Source organism: Diplodia seriata, assembly GCF_021436955.1.
Source record: "Diplodia seriata strain FDS-637 chromosome Unknown scaffold_2, whole genome shotgun sequence".
NCBI classification, from domain to species: Eukaryota; Fungi; Ascomycota; class Dothideomycetes; order Botryosphaeriales; family Botryosphaeriaceae; genus Diplodia; species Diplodia seriata.
This window is the reverse complement of record NW_027117309.1, coordinates 4,547,518-4,567,840: the sequence shown is the minus strand read 5'-3', so window position 1 is coordinate 4,567,840 and position 20,323 is coordinate 4,547,518. Positions and strand designations below refer to the sequence as shown.

General features: G+C 56.8%; 5 protein-coding genes across 5 annotated transcripts; all 5 read right to left on the bottom strand.

Moving 5' to 3' along the window:
- Nucleotides 1-156: 156 nt before the first annotated feature.
- Nucleotides 157-7,451, bottom strand: SLS55_002740 (uncharacterized protein; the record flags this gene model as incomplete). Its single annotated transcript, XM_066774220.1, has 2 exons — nt 157-7,018; nt 7,444-7,451. 2 exons carry the CDS (start codon nt 7,449-7,451, stop codon nt 157-159), a joined length of 6,870 nt encoding a protein of 2,289 aa, XP_066636787.1.
- A 1,595-nt stretch (nt 7,452-9,046) lies between these two features.
- On the bottom strand, nt 9,047-9,313 carry SLS55_002739 (uncharacterized protein; the record flags this gene model as incomplete). Its single annotated transcript, XM_066774219.1, has 2 exons — nt 9,047-9,240; nt 9,310-9,313. 2 exons carry the CDS (start codon nt 9,311-9,313, stop codon nt 9,047-9,049), a joined length of 198 nt encoding a protein of 65 aa, XP_066636786.1.
- Nucleotides 9,314-9,664: 351 nt separating this feature from the next.
- On the bottom strand, nt 9,665-11,330 carry SLS55_002738 (uncharacterized protein; the record flags this gene model as incomplete). Its single annotated transcript, XM_066774218.1, has 3 exons — nt 9,665-11,104; nt 11,153-11,160; nt 11,324-11,330. 3 exons carry the CDS (start codon nt 11,328-11,330, stop codon nt 9,665-9,667), a joined length of 1,455 nt encoding a protein of 484 aa, XP_066636785.1.
- Nucleotides 11,331-11,746: 416 nt separating this feature from the next.
- Nucleotides 11,747-12,210, bottom strand: SLS55_002737 (uncharacterized protein; the record flags this gene model as incomplete). The annotated part of the gene is made up of 2 exons (XM_066774217.1): nt 11,747-12,056; nt 12,206-12,210. The coding sequence occupies 2 exons, from the start codon at nt 12,208-12,210 to the stop codon at nt 11,747-11,749; spliced, it is 315 nt and encodes a 104-aa protein (XP_066636784.1).
- Nucleotides 12,211-12,716: 506 nt separating this feature from the next.
- On the bottom strand, nt 12,717-13,773 carry SLS55_002736 (uncharacterized protein; the record flags this gene model as incomplete). Its single annotated transcript, XM_066774216.1, has 2 exons — nt 12,717-13,632; nt 13,766-13,773. The coding sequence occupies 2 exons, from the start codon at nt 13,771-13,773 to the stop codon at nt 12,717-12,719; spliced, it is 924 nt and encodes a 307-aa protein (XP_066636783.1).
- Nucleotides 13,774-20,323: the final 6,550 nt, after the last annotated feature.

The following is a 20,323-nucleotide window of genomic DNA, read 5'->3' as shown; positions in this document are numbered from 1 at the left end:
ATTCAGTGCTCGCATCTACGTCTACTGACGCAACGAATATTATACACTTCTTAGAAAAGGGGGCCGGGGCCTCTCGACACAAAAATTATCAACAACGAATTAAACCCCTCCCAGCATACAGAAAACCAAAAAAGAGATCAAACCACACCCTCACCCTCACGCCTTCGTACAAACCCCCGCCCCCTTCGCCGTCCTACTCACCACACTAACAACCGTACTCGTCACCTTCGCCGTCGTCGTCTTCACCACCGTACTCTGCACCACAACCGTCTCGCTCGGCGCCACCGACACCGTCGCCGTCTTCACCACCGTGCTCGTGGCGCCCGCCGCGGTACTAACCACCGTCTTCGTCGAATCCCGGGCCGCCGTCTTAACCACCGTGCTCGCGGGCACCGTGATACTGCTCTTCTTAACGACAGTCGCGAGGGCCGTAACAGTGACCGCGTCCCCGGCGGACACCGTGACCACGCTCGTCCGCGCGCCGGCGAGCGACGTCACCGTCACGGTCGTCGTCGCCGCTTTAAGCGTCGTCGCTTTGCCAGACAGCTTCGTCGACGTAACCGTCACGACGGCCGTCGCGCCTGTCAGCGTCAATGTGCCGGTCTTGGTCGCGAGGGCGACGGAGGAGAGCGTGAGGGTGGCGGGTTTGAGGGTCGTGGTTGCGCCGGCGGTTTTCGTGACGGCGACGAGGGAGGTCGTGGTCGATGGGGCGCCGAAGGTGACGGTGGAGGTTTTGATGTAGGTTGTGTAGGTCGAGAGGATCGTGGACGTGATGTCTGGGTTGCTGGCGGCCGCTGCGCGCGGGCCCAGGGCGATCGGGTAGGCGCGTTTGCGGAGGCTGTCGGCGGTGGGGATGCAGGATAGCGTCGTGGTGGACTTTTTCGTTGTGGTCTTGACGGATGTGACGGTGACGTAGGTCGTCGTCGCCTTCGTCGTCTTGGTGGTGGCGCCGCCGTTGCCGCTCGTGATGGTGCGGGTCGAGGTGACGGTTGTGGCTTTGGGCGTAGCGGTGCTGGTGACGACGACGGTGGAGCCGAGGCTGAGGGTCGACGTGATGGGGTCGAGGGTCTTTGTCGCCAGGCTGGTTGTCGTGATGGTGCTCTTGACGGTGATGGTCTCGGGCGCCTCGGTCGTGGTGGAGAGGATGGTGGTTGTCTGTTTGAGGACGGTCGTGATGGTGACGGGCGCCGGCGTGATGGTCGTGCCGATGTCGCTGGAGATGACGACGGTGGATGTCTGCGTGACGGCGGGCTGCGAGACGGTCTCGACGATTGTGGTCGTGCTCTTCGCGGTGCTGGTCTTGTACACGGGGTCGGGCGTGATGGTGGCGCCGTTGTTCAGAGTGATGGTCTGCGTCGACGTCACGGTCGAGTCGGCGGCGGTGATGGTCGTGAAGAGCGTCTCCTTGTCGGTGGTGACCTTGGTGATGAAGACGGTGCTCGGGATGCGCGTCGACGACGAGATGGGAGTGCTGACGATCGTCGAAGAAGGCAGAACGGACGACGACACGGCCGAAGTGGGAACGACAACCTCGCTGGCCACGAACGGCTGGACGTCGATGCGCGTGAAGTTGATCCACGAGGTGACGGCGAAGAAGTTGGCCAGCTGGAACTGGGCGGCATCGGCGGCCGAGAGCTGGGTGGAAAAGCTCGCGCGGCCCGAAGTGCTCGCACCCGGTCCGTAGTTGGCGTACTCGGCAAACGTCACGCCGTCGGTCTGCGGCGTGGACTTGGACCACTGGCTCCAGCCGGCGGCCTCGATGCTGGAATCGAGGTAGGTCTCAATGTAGGCGACGCGGGCGAGGTTGTTCCACGGGCGGCCGAGGCTGATGTCGGTGAAGGGGCCGGTGCCGGGGGCGGGCTTGACGGTGCACTGGTCGAAGACGAAGCCGGCGGCCGTGGTGTTGGCGGCGCGCTTGCTGGCCGTCAGGCTGACGTCGTCGGTGTTGGGCGAGATGGTCGAGCTGAGGAAGTAGCCCGCGCCCGAGCCCCAGATCATGTCGATGTTGCCGACGATCAGCGACTTGAAGGCGAACAAGTAGCCGTTGATCAGGAGCGAGTCCTGGTTGCCCCACACCTGGCATCCGTACAGCGACGCGTACTTGCTGGACTTGACCCCGAACCCGAGCGAGGCGTAGTCGTCGGTCGTGCCGAACGAGTTCTTGAAGTTGATGTTGTAGGCCTGGAAGTAGTTGCCCGTGGCGTACACGGTCGCGCTGTCCGAGTTGGAAGCGTCGGCCTGCGTGTTGATCCCCTTGTTGAAGTCGACCGTTACCTGGTTCTGCGAGTAGTCGTCCGTGGAGTTGGAGTAGCCGATGAACACTGTGGTGCCCGACTTGCTGAGAACAAGCTGCTCGCTATACACGCCCGGGTAGATGAAGATGGTGCCGGTCTTGCTGCTGGAAGTGGGCAGCGCGTTCAGCGCGCTCTGGATCGTGTCGTATGTCGTCACGCCCTCAATCGCCGTCTTGGACACGACCAGGGCGCCCGCAGGCGGGGTGGTGCCGTCGTAGACCGAGGTGCCGTTGACCGTGGTAGTCGTGTTCCCCGTCGTCGAAGCGGCCACGGTCGGCGTGGTGATGGAGTCCCAGTACGTCATGTCGATCCATTCAGAGGGCGAGTCCATGACGGCAGACAGAGAGTACGTATCGGATGTCAACAGAGTGCAGTAGCCGAAAGCGGTACGTGCCGCAGCGTTGTTCTCCCAGTTGCCAGGCCCGGTGTTGTTGAACTCGGCAAAGGTGACAAAGTCAGTGCGCGGGTCGGTAGCAGACCAAATCTTCCAGCCAGCGGGCTGGATCATGTTGTCCAGGTACGAGTTCTTGACGACCACAAGGGCGTACTTGCTGTAAGGTCGGCCAAGGTAGACGGATTGCGTAAGATCAACCGTTGCGGTCGAGGCAGCAGTGAACAGACACTGGTCGAAGATGTAGCCTCCGACTGCGCTGGAAGACGCACGGCTGTGGGCTGTGATGGCCGACTTCTGCCTCTTGGCGCCAATGGTGCATCCCTTGAAATAGGCCTTGGAGTAACCCCAGATGAAGTCAATGGCTCCATCAATGTAGCAGGATTCGTAGTACTGGTAGCCGTTGGTGCTTCCAGTCAGGAGTGTATCCTGCCAGCCGATGAAGCTGCATCCGTAGAAGGCAATGCGCGAGCCATAGATGGAACCGGCAAGCGTTACGTACGACGACAGCGAGCCGTCAAGATTATCAGAGTTAATGATGTCGATGTTGTACATGGCAATCTTGTTGCTAGTGGTCGAGAAGGTCGCAGTTTCGGCGTCAGAGTGCCCGGTCGGCAGCGGCGAGACCGACAAGCCGTGAGACTGGGTCAGAATGACCTTGTTGGTCTTGTAGGACTGTCCAGGATTGCCGTCCTGTGCGCCGATGATCTGGACGGGACCGGGTCTGTTGACGGCCGGGGGCTGTTCGTTGTAGGTTCCAGGGTACATGAAGATGATCTGAGTGGAGCTGTCCGAGGGCAAAGCCGCGAGGGCGGAGGTGAGGTTGCTGTAAGAACCATTGACGGAACCTCCAACAGACACCAGGACGGCACCGGCAGGCGGTGTGGCGCCACTGGAGGGATGCGCCCAGGTAGCAGTGGCGGAAGGGGCAGTGGACGAGGCTGAGGCCGAGGGGGTCGTGGTGGATGCAGCCGCGCTGGAAACATCGTAGGAAGGCGCGTAGTTGTACGCATCCATGTCAAGCCACGAGGTGCTACCGATCCAGGAAGATAGCTTGTAGGCCGCGGCTTGGGACTCTGTCAAGTTCGTGGCGAAAGAAGCACGAGAGCTGGACCAGCTTCCGGGGCCGGTGTTGTTGAACTCTCCGAACAGGACGTTGTCCGTCTGTGGGTTGTTGGTCTGCCACACAGCCCAACCGGCGGAGCTGATGTGCTTGTCAATGAACGAGTTCATGTACACGGCGATACTGTAGCTCGAGTACGGGCGACCGAGGTAACTGGTGCCGAAGGTCGACCCGTAGGCGCTCGTGTACGTGACATAGCAGCTATCAAAGACATAGCCGCCAGTGGCCGAAGCCGAGGCGCGGCTCATGGCGGAAATGTAACCACCAGCCGTGTTCGATGCAATGTAGCACTGGTGGAAGTAAGCCGTCGAGAAACCCCAGATAAAGTCAATGGAGCCTTCAATGTAGCTGTTGGAGAAGACCTGAGTGCCCTTTTTGGCGAGGAGAGTGTCCTGGTAGCCGACGAACTTGCAGCCATAGGCAGCCATGTTGGCGCCGTAGAAGTCGGCAGCAAGCGCAGCCGTGTTCTTGGTCTGCGGGTACGTGTTGATGAAGTTGATGTTGTACAACGCGAGGCCGGAACCGTCGTTCTTCTTGGCGTTGATGACGGGCGTCAGCTCGTTCTGGCCGGCGCTGGTGAGAACACCGTAGGAGAACTGGATGGTGACTTGGTTCTGCGAAAAGTCGTTGGCGAAGGTCGTCTCGCCGCGCAGGGTGACCTTGCCATTCCGCGTGATGGTGAACTGCTCCTGGTAGGTACCGGCGCGGATGTAGATGGTGTACTCCTTGCCATCGTTGGGAAGGGCGGCGATGGCTGAAGTGACGTTACCGTATTCGCCAGCGGCAGGCGCAGTGGAGACAATGAGCGTGTTGGTAGCAGTCGCGGTGGCAGAAGTGCTGGATGCCGAAACGGACACCGAGGCCGTTGCCGTTGAATTGGCCAAGGCACTCGGAGTGCTGGACAGGACACTCGACGAGGAAAGCGCACTACCATAGACACTGTCTGGGAAGGCAGCAACAGGGGCGACAGCAGCAGTGTCGATCGAAAGAGAGCCGAGCACGTTGTTGGCCGTGTACGCAGACGTATCGGTCACAATCTGAGAAACCCTCGAGGCGACGGCTGCTCCCGGCCCGGAGTTGCTGGCCTCAACGAAGGTGACGTTGGTAGTCTTGGACGCAATCAACCATCCAACAGGAGCGATGTGAGCATCCAGGTACGAGTTGACCACGGCTACCCGCGCTGACGTTGTGTAGTCGCGGCCCAAGTACGTGCTCGCCTTCGGCACGCTGCTGTCTTTCGGCACGAAGGTACAAGTATCGAAGACAAACTCCGAGGGGTTGTACTGCGACTGGTACGACTGTGCAGAGAGAGACTGGCCAGTCGTTGTTCCGGTACTGACGATCTTCGAGTTGTAGAAGTAAGCACCACCCTGGCCCCAAACAACGTCCGTGGTACCCGTGATCTTGCAGCCCGCAAAGAAGTGGGCGCCGTAGTTGAGCAGCAGTGCACCCTGAGAGGACGTGATCCCGCAGTTGTAGTAGTAGGCCTTCAGAGCTTTGGTGGACAGTGCAACAGCGTTATAGCCCGTAGTAGCAGTGTAAGCGTTCTCGAAGTTGATGTTGTAGAAGCTGATGCTCTTGCTGTAGTACTGCGTGGCCTGGAACGGGGCCGTACCGGAAGACCCTCCGCTGCTGGAGAGCACACCAGCCGAAGACCTGAGAGTCACCTTGTTGCTGGACTGGTCAAGCTCGCTGGATGTCTCACCGCGGAAGACGGTGGGGCCGACACGAGTGAAGGTGATCTGCTCGGTATAGGTGCCAGCGAGAATGTACACGTACTCCGTCTTGGAGGTATCCGCAGAAAGATCCTTGACGGCATCGGCGATGCTGGTGTAGTTGGCGCAAGAGCCAGTCGGACCTACAACACGAGCAGTGGTGGGGACCGACGAAGGAAGGGTGCAGCCTGAAGCCGAAGTAGATGCAACGGTAGTGGAGCTCGCCGTACCCACCGGAGTGCTCACTCCGGAGGAGGTCGAGGAACCAGTGACGGAGGTTGAGCTCGTTGAATCGCTGGTGGACATTGTAGAGTTGGAAGAAGAACCAGATACAGATGAAGCAGGAGTAGCACTGCTGGAAAGCGAAGACGATTCACTGACAGAGGTCGAGGTCGAGGATGCAGAGGTGATCGAGCTTGAAGATGCGGAGACAGAGCTACTCAATAACACAGAGCTTGAAGATGCGGAGACAGGGCTACTCAACAACGCAGAGCTTGACGATGAGGAAACAGAGCTGCTCGACAACACAGAGCTTGCTATGCTGGAAGAGGAAGAGGTGGTAGATGACACCATACTCGCCGAGCTCGCGGTAGCAACTTGAGACGAATCCGAATCCTGCACGATGGAGACGACCGAGGAGTTGATCCAGTTGGTGTTTGCCGTGGCAACCGAAGCAGGAGCGCCGGCAAAGACTTTACCAACGGAGAACTGAGAAACCTGATCGACACTCAAGCTGTTGACGTAGGAAGCCCTTGCGGCAGAGTTCGAGGAGTAGGATCCGGCACCCGTATTACCGAACTCGCCATAGAAGTTCAGTGCCGTCTGGGTCTTGGAGTCAACGTGAACACCGGTGCTGAGGATGAAGCTCGACAGGGCCGAGTTCCTGTAGACTACAACAGATCCACCACCGTTGGCTGCGGCAAGGGAAATACCGGTCACCGTGACGCCAGACTTCGGGGCAACGGTGCAGGAATCCAACACAACGGTGGAGTTGGAGCTAACGACGGTACCGGAAGTCACACCTTTGTTGAACACCACCAGCGCGTTGCTAGCTGTGGGCGTGAGAGTGGATCCGTAAATGTACATGTTGGGCGTGTTGTAGATGAGCTTCGAACGCGCTTCGATGTACGAGTTGTAAACGAACGTGGTACCGGTCGACGACGAGATGCCCAGGTCGCCAGCCGAGACGAACTGGCAGTTGTAAAACGCGTTCTTGGGGCCGCTCAGCGAGACAGCCGCAGCGGTGCTGGCCGTGTTTGACGTGATGAAGTTGATGTTCTTCCACGTCGTGCCCTGGCTGGCGGCGGTGTTCCAGGAAAGGGGGGTTCCCGCATTCGAGATGACCACCTTGTTCTGCGAGTAGTCATTGGAGGACGAAGACTCGCCGATGATGGTGACGGCAGCGGTGGCCTGGACGATGATCGAATCCGTGTAGGTACCCGCTTTAACCGAGACGGTGGGAATGCCACTGTTCTGCGCATACGAAAGGGCAGGGCTGATGGCCGTGAATTGTCCGCTCCCGTCAGTGGCAACGGTAATGACAGAGCTTGCAGCTGAGATGAAGTTAGCGACGATTGACAGATGAATGACAGATGATGGAGGAAATTACCAAGCGCCGAGGAAGAAGAGGTCGATGACAAAGAAGAAGCGAGCGAAGTAGATCCGACAGATGATACAGAGGTAGACGTCGCCGTTGTCCCAGATGAAACGAGAACAGACGTTGACGTTGTCCCGGAAGAAACGAGAGCAGACGTTGACGTTGCAACCTCGGAAGCGACAGGAGTAGATGAGGGCGTTGCAACGTCGGACGAGCCATCACTGCATCCACATGGCAGATCAGAGGAGCTGGAGAGACTGGGCTGGGTGGAGGGGGTCTCAGTCTGAGCAGCAGCCAAACAGGCGGCTGCCAGAATCAAGAACCGCCGCATCTTGGGGGATCTTCAGCCTCACGAACTGGCAAGAAAACGAAGGGCACAGAGCAGCTGCTACAGACGAAGGCGAGGAGCGGGCTACAAGGTCAAGATAAAGCGTCTCACGCGGGCGCCTCTCGACGGGCTGAGCGAACGGCGGCGTCATGCTGTCCATGGTGGCTGCTGAAAGCTGGTGGCCAGACGCCCATGGCGTTTCGGTGGCGCCGAGAAGTCGACGAGAGCTGATAGACTTTGGTAGGCGTGAAGTGTATAAGGCCGTGTTCTGGATGCAAAAGGGAGCGGAGTGTCCCGGCCGAACAAGTCAGGCGGCTGAAGAATGAGCCCATGGAGACGGCGGCATCTCGTATCGGCAGGCAATTGGGGCTCGGTGGCGGCCAAAGGTCATAACCGCGATGGGAAAGACGGTAGGCTAAGCGGAAAGCTCCGGCAGCCAAAGTCGATGCGGCGTACCGCTCGTTGGCGTCAGAGGCTTTGAGCACCGAGCCTGTCTTCGCCGCGTTCCAGCCACTCTGCAAGATGCCTTGCGAGGCTGTGGAAGAGACGCGAAGAGTTCGAACATGGGGGCATCGGCCAGGGAGATTGAGGGCAGCTGACGATCGAAAGGTTCCAGAAGCAGGGACTGACTCGCAGCACCGAGTCGGAGCGGTAGGGCTAGATGATACAGCGGCATTTGGGAGTGCCTGTTCGAGGCGCAGACGCCAAAGGCCGCGTCGTGGCAGCGCCAGCCAGGGGCTAACGGATCCAGGTACAGTGGCAGGCGAGAAGAGCGGGATGCCACGCGAGTGACAGGGCGCTGTGGCCAGGGTGAGGATGGTGTTGATGAAAAGCTTGACGGCTCCGGCCGTAACCGCAACCTTAGCGTCTGCTTCAATCATTCCACCAATCGCTGCTTTTTCCACCCGTGCCGAGACCACTAGCTCCATCTGCTTGGCCAGGTAAGCCTTCGGACTTATCGGTTCGCTCCAGGATCTCGTCCATCATCTTTCCTCTTGCGGGCCCTCGCCACCCACAAAAATCCTGCGTCGCCGGCCATCGCGACCGATCAAGCATTCACCCTGTCGAATTCCTCCTATTTCAACACTGGAATGCGGCAGTGTCCGCTGCAATGGATGGCCCAGATCCTCGGGATTTCCCCGCACCTGCTCGCTCACTACTCTTTTCGTGTCGGTCAAGAGCCTCACCCTTGCTTTTTCTGAGTGCACGAACCGATACCCTGAAGCAAATGGGACATGTACATACAAAGAGGTTTCCCGCCCAGAACTGTCCTATTCGATTGTCCGCATTTAAATCTCACGTCCACGTCAATGTTGGATTCAATACCAATGTAGAATTTTGGCACGCTCGGTGGAGCTCAGAGGGCTTAAATTTTCTATCACTTGCCATCCACGCAGCTGGTCGATCGAACCCCGCCTTCTGTCTATACATCATTCACGTGTCATACATGGTCACTAATAAGTAAACCGGCAACAAGTCGTGTATTGGACAGATCAAAAGCAAAGGTAATGATGTTCTCGATGATGACCCAAGCCGAGATGGCTGCAGTTTTACCTTCCAACACCCGATCCAATGCCCCTCCGCATAGCTTCGTAGCGCTACTCTGCAGGGATTGCAATCCATTGAACAGTCGCAGAAGAAATGGCACTTCCACCCCACGTGTAAATGCTCCAGTTGAACTTCTCCTTGGTCACGTTCCAGATACGAGTGCCGAACCGGGGGTTATGTGAAGATCCGGTGATGTCGAAGGAACTGAGTCCGACAAGGACCTTGGGCGGCTTTGAGAATTTGCCTTTCGGCAAGTCGCACCAGCCGTCCTCACCCGAGTGCTGCTGCGGTCCAACCGAGCAGCCGTATGTACCCATGATGCAGCCTGAGTCGGGGTTGATCGCAATCCAGGAAACAGACACATGCCGAAGCGCCGAGCTCGCAGAACCAACATTCAGCTTGAACGACTTGCTGCTGATGCTCGAACTGGAAACGTCAACCCTTTTGCCGTCTTTGATGTGCAGATCCAGCCCAGAAATCCAGGTCAATACCATTGGATGCTTCGGAAACGGCTTCGCAAACTTGACGTCCCGTTGGGCCGAACCGTGGACTTCAAGCATGCCTCCCTGGATTCCCACTGTATCCGGGCGAATACCGATCCACGAGAACTCACCGCTGTAAGATCTTAGCCAATGATCCACTACTGTAGAGAGGAGAGATTTATACACTTACCCGTAGAAAAGAGAGTTTGCCCACTGATCCACACCAATACTGAACTCGTCGTCTGTCACGAAGTCCACAGTAGCCGAGAAGCGGATGTTTCCGCCGTTCCAGGTATCCATTTTCCGGAAACCAGTCAGAATCATCGGAGGCGGCCTATCGGGACAAGTATTTTCGTACGACAATGTCGCTGACGTCCGGGGAACTGGAGACTTCCAGTCATGAACCGTCCACGTGTCCCACACACCGCCTGGCGGTACTTCGAACTCGACTTCACTCCCGACCTCGTCGCCCATGCCCACGAGGCTCAACCCTGGATCTGGTGCGGCGTTACTCCAGATGGGAGCGAGTCGGCAAAAGCCCCGCTTTGGTGGTGCCTCCAATTTAGTTCGCCCCCAGAACCCTTGGATGTACCCGCTCGTCAGCAAAGGGTCGTAATGGGTCATTTTCAAGTCCTCGAATGCGACACCGCTGCGGAGAGAAAGCCCTTCCACTGCTTCCTTCCAGTCAGCCGGCTGCGCGACGAGAGCGGAGCCCCGATTGGTAGAGAGAAGAATAGCAGTGATGATAGCCCTTGCTTTCTTGGAAGGTGTCCGGCCAGTCTCGATGGAGCAACCCACGATGCGTTCCTTGGCTCCCAGGTCCAGCTTGAGGTTGAATGTTTTGTCGCTCCGGGAAAGCGTTCCGAACACCGTAACCAGGCCATTCACGTATCTGAGGGTCAGAGCAGTGACGATGCTTTTTGCCACGTTCGCGGTGATCTCGGCAAGCACACAGTCCGGTTTGAGGTAGTCCAAGCTGCAAAACGTCTGCCCGGAGTTGTCGGTGCCGCACAGAACAGCCAGGCGGAATTGCTTGGCGAAGTCGGGATGTTCGGCGCTGAGCTCCTCCACTTTTTTGCGCTCGTTTCGGTACAACTCTTCGTCGCCGGGATGGTAGAGCTGCGCTTGTGTGGCGTGTCGGTCTTCTTCCGCGGCCGCTTCGGCTGTCGGGGCAACCCTTGGCAGGTACTGGCTGAACACCAGGGGATCTTCGAACTGCTCGTCTCGCGTGTCGTCCGTGGCAACGCCTGGGTTCCATCGGATCTCATCTACCTCTTTCACGATCTTGAGCAGTTGGCCGGTGCACTCCCGCTTGGCTCTGGTGATGCCTCTCCAGGATGCGTCGAATCGCCGCTTGTGCTCTGTGGCAAGTGACTCATCCTGGTGGAACTGCACGGTACCAGACTTGAGCTGTGTAATCTGTGTTGAAAGTCTCCTCTCAATACTTCTGAATTCCCCAAAAGCATCCAACAATGTGTTCGCATAGAAGGATGTGTTATCGAAGCAAGGCACAGACTTGAGGGCTTGCCAATGTCCAAGGCTGTCGTACTTTGTGAGGATGGCGAAAATTGTCCCCGGGTCATTGGCGGCCAGATCGGGGAAGCTGCTTGCCACGTCACGGAGAGACTGTAGAATGGAAGACTGATCATGGAGCGTGATTGTGCCTCCGCCAACATTGGAGACTTCGACGTTGATTCGAGAGTGCTCCATGATCGTGCACATCGCCGCTTCGACTGTACCGGAGAGCGGTGTGAATTTGCCAGTGCTGATCTTGAGGACGGCTTCAAGGCTGGAACAGTAGTAAATTAGCTGGTTATTTTGACATCAAGCAGATAGTTTGCAAACAGACCATTCTGAGACCTCGGCACGTCGCTTTTTATCCTTCAGTTGGATGGAGATGAGGGCATGGAGCTGCCCTCCTTCCAGAAAACCTAGACACGTATCAGAAAAGTGTGTTTCGTCATTCAGAAAAGGCTCTGACCTGATATGAAGCAATCTCCAATGTTGCTGCTGTCGCTTGATCTATTGGTCAGAGCCTGAGCGCCTGCGAATGCAGCGGCGGGGCGGTTCTGACGCGTCAATACTCTGACACCAAGGTAGTAGTTCAGATCGGCCTCGTAGAAGTGACGGGTATCGAAAGGAAGACCGGCGTCGGATCCGCTGCGGCTCTGGCGCATGATGGGAACAGCGGGAGATATGTTCATCTCCGTAGCGACCTCACTGCCAACCCACCTCAGCTGTTTTCCGTATCCTTGTTCCAAATGACACTCACCTGAAGTTGTCGACAAACCGAGAAGTGAAAGTAACGATCGGAGACTTGCGGTCCTTCCTGAAGACCGGAGCAAGTCCGCTGCCGTTATCGATGACATTCGGTGCGGCCATTGTCTCATTCCACTGCGATGAAGTCGGTGTCGCGCTCGTGAGCATGCTGGCTTCCGAACCGCACTCGTATGCGTCGCCTTGTTCGGCTTGCGAGAGTGCCTCCGGGAAGTACGGCTGAGCTGGGGATGCATCTGCGCGGAGCCCGTCGAAGGAAACGGCATTCTCGTCCTGGATTTCCTGGGTGAAGGAGTTGAACCTTTGCGGTGTGAGTGCGGTTTCTGAGAAGCAACGGAATAGGAGACAGACCCTTGACCTAAAGTTGAATAAAGTCAGCCTGAACGACGCATCATATGTCGGATGAACTTACCCAATTGCATGGAATCACTGTATGGCGCTATGAGGTACGCCATGGTAGGCGAGGATTTGTATTGCAACAAAGAGGCGTGCCGAGGGAAGCACAAGTTCAGATATCGAGCAGTTATACCAGCTGGTATTTGTTTGCTGATAACAAGCCGTTTGCTCTTAACGCGCGTTGATAGCTAAGCGAAGTGTCTCACGTTTGTACTACATGCAATCCCTTGCAGCAAGAATACGTCAGCCGAGCATGCCATCCAAAGGCAGTATCACTACAGTAAGCACAAGAAGACCTTGACGGCATCAACGGAGATAGAACAAGGATCTCTACTCCTTATGCTAACGGCGTATCAAGCTTTCCCCAGTTGCAAGGCGGAGCGTGCAGTATACCTGCGGTTGCGTGCAGTGATGATCCTGCACCCCTGAGGTTACACGGCAGAAGCACAGGCAAGCTCTACCGCAACGCCTCCAACAAATCGGAAAGAGTGTAGCAATGCCGTCGAGATAACGATCATCTCAATGCAGCGATTGCCCCTGCCACCCACGAAGCGCCTCCTTGCTTTCAGATTGCCACCCCGCTGAAGCTCTTCAGTGCGTCCTCCAACGGTACGACGACGCCCTCATACACCGCTTTCCGAAACGCCACGTCCTCGATATCCATCTTATCCGTATCGAAATCGCATCGGATGCATCTCCGCACCGCACTCGAGTAGTACGGCCCAAACTCCTCCGCAACCTCTTCCAGCAGCAGATTCGCAACCGTCAAATCCGAAGACACAGCCAGATCACGCCGCCCCTTCTCCCGTCGGCGCCGCAGTTCTTCAAACGGCGCATCGAGGCAGAGCTCGATAAGAAGCACGCCAAGCCCGAACAAGAATTGGTTGCGAACGGGGCCATCCCACGGAGAGAACGTGCTGTCTGCAAGGCCGTTGTTGCTCTGGTGTAGAGACGGTCTCGAGACAAACGGCTCCTCGAGGCCGCCGCCGCCGTCTGCGCTTTCGAAAAAGGCAATGTCGTCGTGGCTCCACGTTTCAGTCAGCCATGGCGTTCGGTACAGCTGGAGCAGGTTTGCCGAGAGCAGAACGGCGGAACGCAGCCCGTTCGCCTTCGGGAAATGGCGGCGTCGCGACGTGTCACGGGTAAGGGCTTCGTGCAGCGACAAGAGGGCGGGCTGGAGGGGGCTTTGTGTCTGCGTCTGCGTCGGCGTCATCTTGCGTGGCTGGTACAAGTCCAGTTTCCGACAATTCGGCTCGTCTTCCATGAAGCCGATGTAGCCGTCCATGCACGTCTTCTTTAGTCCATGAATGGTCCCGCATATCTGCTTTACGCGGAAGGGTGTCGGTACTGGGGGAATTTGGGCGGGGTTGGCGGATGGAGCAGGAGAGAATCTGACTCCTCGTTTTCCCATACGCGATTTTTCTGGGAGAGCCGAGCGGTGGGCTTCTTCGTGGTTGTAGCGGATGTCGAGTGCTTCGATACTCCATGGTGCTTGGCTGTGAAGCTTCATACTGGAGCTGTACTGCAAGACTACTCGGAAGCAAGGAAGGTCGAAAATTGAACAGCAATTCTTGAGGTGTTCAAGGCGCAGATGGAGCACGTGAGTTGTCTGACAGTTGCATTGAAGAGCGGTGCAGAACGAGGTGTAAATGGATGCTGCATAGCTTCGAATCAGTTCGAAGTCAGGCAGCCTGCGCGCCGATCTACTCGGCTCCAGAACAATGGATTGGTTTGTGAGTTCGCGAAGGGCGGCGCCGTACTTTCGCACAGTAGAGACGAGGTCATCATACTTCGACCTCTTAAGCGAGAAGCTCAGCCGTTTGTATTCCCTCTCAAATCCGTTCGCAGCATTGAATTGAGGCTGTAGCTACCGCTCAGCTTGCAGCACGTGGTTCAAGCATGGGGACAACATACCTGTCCGTCTGGACTGAACTTCAGGAGCTTCATGAGCTCGGCAACAGCAAACTCGATCTCTTTGACCGTGTCGACGAAGAAGGGATATCCCTTTGATAAGCGTTTCTCTAATTTTCTTTCCAGCTCCGGATTCTTCCATGCGGGGCCGCCAGGCTTCTGAAGCAGAGCCTCTCGCTCGGTGTTGTCGTCCACAAGGCCGTCCAGAAGTCGCTCACATGCATTTTGATACAGAACATACTCTACCCCCAGCTCTGTGGAGAGGCTCTTCAAGGGTCTCTGATACCGGATGTATCGTCCTATCGTGGATGCACCGCTAGAATAGGCCTTGAGAACTTCAACGATGAGTGGTAGCGCGCCAAGGACCAGCCCAGCAACCTCGATGCCGGACATTGTTGAGTGTGTTGGTGTGGTATTGGAATAGTCTGACCCAGCTGCGAGTGATCAAAGAGGGGAGTTGGGTGTCGACTGCACGCGCAAAGTTGTCAGCTCGCCGCAGAGGGTGGGGGCGAAAGAGCCCATGCCACATCAGCATCACTAATCACAGACCCACCCAGACCCACCCAGCTGTTTACACAGAAGCGGGGTAGCTTATACTCTGTTTTTCAGCAGAGCCCTCAGCCGCATCAATCCAGCAAGCAGTCTCTTCACATCATCACTGCTTCACGACAGGGCATCTGTGAATTCTACAGTGTCTGACTTCCGCAAGTCCAACATGACGAACACTGCCCCTTCGCCAGCTAGAGATGTGGGATCCACTCCAACGGCTATGGGCGGTCCCACCATAGCCTCTCATGTTTCCGTTTGCCTTCGGTCGTTTGATGATCTCAACGCTTCCATGCAGGACGGTAAAAACGAGTATCTGGAGCAATTGCAGCCTTCAGACATCACCGATGAGTTGGGTCGCTTCCGTATATGGGCGGGCAGCATCGGGGCTCATAGACGAGGAAGATCTTCGTTGGACTACCGCTTGCGAGATGCTTCGCACATCAAGAGCCAGGCTCAAGTTCTCTTGACCGATCTGAATGACTCCATTCAGCGCAGTGAGTATTTCATACAAACTTCCAATGCCCACTTAGCTGATCCTTCCGCTGCAGCCATGGAAATCTTTCGGGGAAACTGCATTCCGTGGGACGAGCAGGTGACATCTGACGATGAAGCGATGGATGTGGAGAGCGAGGACGAAACTCTAGAGGAAACCGAGCTTGGACAACTCTTCGCCAGCATTCACGAAACCATCACGTTCCTACTAAGACTCTCGGCCGCTATCCAGAATCCTGCCCCACACGATCATTTTATGAACTCAGCAAAGCTCGTCCCAGCAACAGCTTTTGAGAAGTTTGATATTGCTCATGTCCGCGAAAAGTTTCCCTCAGCTCCGGAACCAGTGGCAGAAGTCTTGGGAAAAGCAATCTCAAGGAGAAGGGAATATTTCAAATATCGCGAATCCCACAACAAGAAGCTTTCTGAAGGTATTCTGGCCGAAGGTGCACCCCACTTAGCCCACGATAGGCAAGAAGACCTCAATGAGGATGCAGAAACAGAGATCAAACCTCTGAGCACCATCGCTTCCTCTATCCCACAGCATCTCAAGATGAACGACAATTTTCTGGAACTGGAGGCGGAACAACTCTCGGATTCTGGTATCACGCAGACTTCCCTCGCAACCTCCGCAGCAGAATCGCAAGTACGGAGGATTCCTCTACCACCAAAGGAAGCCAAGAACGGGGAGCCTTTCCCATGTCCTTACTGTTTCATGATCATCTCTGTTCGGTCAAGACATTCCTGGAAGAAACATGTACTCAAGGACCTCCAGCCTTACTCATGCACATTCCCGTCATGTTCAAGCTCCAAAAGGCTTTTTGACCGACGTCATGAGTGGTTCCAGCATGAACTCCAACATCATCGACGATCCTGGAAATGTGGATGTGGCTGCCAAGCGCGCTTCGATTCGAGGGAAGCTTGTGAAGTCCACCTACGATACTTTCATAACAGCTCACAAGACGCCGAACAAATAGTCCGCTTGGTCGGCTCCTGTGAAATTACTCCAAGGCTGGACGTTGAGGCACGCTGTCTTCTCTGTGGGGATGAACTCTTGTTGAAACATTTGGAGAGACACCTCGGAAAGCATCAGAAGCATCTGGCCTTATTTGCCTTGCCTGATATCCCTGGGTCAGAGGTGGATGAGGTTGATGACGCATCTTCAGATGCTGGCAAATCTTTTCCTGCTGGACACTGGACCCAGAGCGTAAGCTCAGATGACTTTGACTCTGCCTCCGATAGAGATGATACGGTAGCGGATACCCCTGGCATCAATCAAGCCCTATCGGAAGCTATGATATCATCTACTACTAGACAAGAAGCAACTGTACGCACAGAAAAGGAGAAAGAACAGTTATTTAATTACGAAGAACTTACAAGGCAACAGGCGCTGGCAATGAGACGGGAGCAGCTAAGCCGGCTTACCGATTAAAGCCTTTTAAAGTAATGAAGAAAATTTAAATATATCTTCTTTCACTACTTAATAAATTTAGTTTTTGTACTAGACAGTTTCTCGTTAATATTTACTCTAATACGTTATCTTATGTTTAGCGGGTTGAAGAGATCGTGAAGCACCTTCTCTTACTAGGAAGACAGACGTCAAGGGTGCGAGAACGGACGCGTATACTTATGATTTAATTTCATGCTTACTCTCAACGCTAATGAGGAAGTTTTGGCTTCCACCAATCGTCGCACACTTCGCGCGGCACGAACTCCCAACGACGATCAACCGAACGGTTCATAGTGAGAAATGCATGACAATACCATCTACAGAGATGCGTACTTCGTTCCAAACCCATCAAACGCTAACCTACAATCTATGAAATGGTCGCCGATACACCCGGACCCACCGCATTGCTCAAGCGCCGCGATGCCTACTTCTCCGCCTCCGCCTTCTCCGCCACCGCCGTCTCATCAGCGCCCCCAATCCTCTTCCACTTATGGAACAGGGCAACGACAAAGGACAAGACACCCGACACGATGGGGATGATGAAGGCGGTCTGCACGCCCTTCGCAACGGCCTTGACCACATCAGCGGCCACGGCCGGATCGCTGGCGCCGCCGCTCTTCATGACGAGGTTGTTCATGACGCCGTCGATGACGTCCTGCGAGAGGCCGGAGTCGACGAGGCTGTCCTGGAGCTCCTGGTAGAAGATGGTGCTGCACAGCGACACGGCGACGGAACTGAAAAAAAAAGTGTCAGCAGCTCGTCCACTGACGTCTCCCCGGCTCTGACGGACGACTCACCTTCCCAGCATCTTAATCATATACACAACGGCCAACCCGATCGACTCCTCGTGGCGGTCCAGCTCCTGCTGCGCGATGCCCATGGCGATGAACTGGCAGCAGCCGGTGCCGAAGGCGGCGAGGATCTGGTAGCCGATCCACTCGCTCGACGGGGTCGACGCCGACAGGGTGTGCAGCATGCCGGAGCCGACGGAGAAGGCGACGGCGCCGAACAGCATGGACGGGTTGAACAGCTTGAAGCGGTTGATGGCGACGCCGGTGAGGATGCCGCCGACCGTCTGCGCGAGGAGATACGCGAGCAGGTCGACGCCGCTGCCTTCGGCGGTGCTGCCTTTGACGCCCTGTATGCGACGTTAGCGACGCGACGTACGGGGGTGGTAGTGGTGGCGTGGGGAACGGTGGTGGCAACGTACCTGGAAGTAGAACGGCAGGAAATACACCTCGCTAGCGGACCCGATCTCGGTGAGGAAGCCGAAGACGGAGCAGATGATGATGCCGCGCTTGCGGATGATGCTGCGGGGGATGAGGGCGCGGGCGTCGGGGACGAGACACTGCTCGACAACAAGTGCGGCGAGCAGCGTAGCGAAGCCGATCAGCAGGCCGATGACGGCCGGGTCCGACCACGCGCCGTCGCCGGCGAAGGTGAAGGCGAGGAGGAGGCAGGTGACGGAGCCGGCGATCAGCGCGCTGCCGGGGAGGTCGAGCGACTTGACTTTCTCCCAGAACGTCAGCGTGTTGGGGTCGCGCGGGCGCGGCTTGTAGAGGATGGTCATGGCCGCGACGGTGAAGCCGCCGATGGGCAGGTTCATGTAGAAGCACCACCGCCAGGACGAACGGGAGGCGAGGATGCCGCCGATGACGGGGCCGAGGCATGAGGCGATTCCTGGTGTGTGATCAGTGGGGGGGATTGCTTGTTGGATTGCGTCGAAGCCTTCAAGTACGTACCGGCGGCAGAAGCGATGAGCCCGGTGAACAAGGGACGTTTCTCTTTGGGAATCACGTCGGCGATGATGAGCATGACGCCCGGTGCCATCAGTGCGCCAGCCGTTCCGGCCACTACGCGTCCGGCGATGAACATGCCAGAAGATTGTGCCAGTGCGCAGATCAAGGAGCCAACTGTTGTTGGAGGTCAGAATGATATCTCAGGGAAAGAAGGCGGGGAGCGCGGACCTTCGAAGAAGAACAGGCCTGCGAGGAAGCCGTACTTGGTGTTCATGTAAGGATACACCTTTCCGAAGACTGGCTGTAATGCGGGGATAGGCAGTAGGTATGCGGACCCGTACCACGAGAATTCCGACATGTCTCCCCATACTTCAATGAGATGTGGGATGATTGTAGCTGCGAGATGGTAAGCAATGAGCATGTAGGAACGGAATGATAGAGGTAGAAGATACAGATGATTGTAGAGTCGAGAGAGACCTGGCAGTCCATAGATTAGTCGTGATTGAAGCGAGGGGTTTTAAGACGACCTACCACGAACATGGTCAACGCCAAAGCAATGCCGATGGCTATACGGCGCGTCTTTGTCGTTCCATCGCCGTCGTCTTCGTTGGCGTTCTTTTCTCTGTCATTCAGGTCCGTCTGAGGGGGACCTTCACCAGCCCCATTCGTTGTTCTACTGTCGGCGTCTTTCAACGAGCACGTAGACAAACTGCTGGTGTCGTTGCTTTCTTCGTAACGAGGCAAGTTTTCGGTGGAAAAGGTCGACGACACATAGTCAGCAAAGGCGGCCAGGTAGGAATTCCGCTTCTCGCACTCGGGAAACGAGACAAGGGAGCTTCGATTATCGCTTTCGGTATGGATCGAAGCCATGGTTGCGGGTAACATGATGGATGATGGGTTCTGCCTGGAGAAGAGAGGCGGGGGTACTCATCAAAATGTAGATAGCGCCGCGATCCAAAATAGAATCGCAGTTGGCATTATGAAGTGCTTGTCAGACAGTGTTGTGTCATGCATCACAGCGAGAGGCTTTGATGATGACGGTGATGATGGTGATGGATTCCTAAACGGGCGACGCTGATGCCGAAAGGGGCAACCCAAGCGAGCCGGGTAAGCTGATGGGTCATCACCCGCGCCACATCACGCAGCAGACGCTCGCAGTGGGGGCCATTACCCAACCAACTGTGCGAGCCGCAGGTACCTCGAGACTGTCGCGCATTGCCTGTCTTGATGGTGCACTGAGCAGTATACAATGCAGACGACACGCTGCTTGGCGCGAGACGAACACGCTCCCGTCACTCCCACCTTTTTCCATTCCACAACTCAAAGAATCAACCATGGGTCACCTCAATGAGCGCGGCTGGATCAACGTCGCGACCCTCGCCGTCTACGTCCCTCTCCTCGCAGGCACGCTCTTCACGCTGATCCGGCAACGCTTCCGCATGAAGTCCTTCTACTACCTCCTAACCTTCATCCTGGGTATCCCCGTCACCCACCACCACCGCAACCCCAAAACCCCCGCCTAACACCTCCGCAGTAAAATTCGTCGGCGCCGCCATGACAATCGACGTCCAACTCAACAACAACACAACCCTCTACACCCCCGCCGCCATCCTCAGCACCGTCGTCCTCACCCCCCTCATCATGGCCGTCGCCGAACTAATCAACCTCAAACACGCCAACCAAAACCGCAACCGCAGTACACCCCGCGGCCTCCGCCCCCTCGAGCTCGTCAACCGCAGCGCCGGCAACACCCCCTCCACCGTCCCCCCCGCCTACACCCCCTCGCCCACGCCCACGCCCTACCCTCCCTCCCCGTCCCCCACCCCCTCCGACAACAAACCCCTCCCCAAGCCTCGCCCTCCCCCCCGCACCGCCCACCTCACGCGCCTCGCCCACCTCTCGATCCTGCTCTCCCTCGCCCTCGGCGTGACCGGGGGGCTCCGCGTCTTCAGCACCGCCCCGTCCTCCTCCGACCTGTCGTCGGGCCGGACGTACATGCGCGGGGCCGCCGCGCTCGCCGCGCTCGCGCTC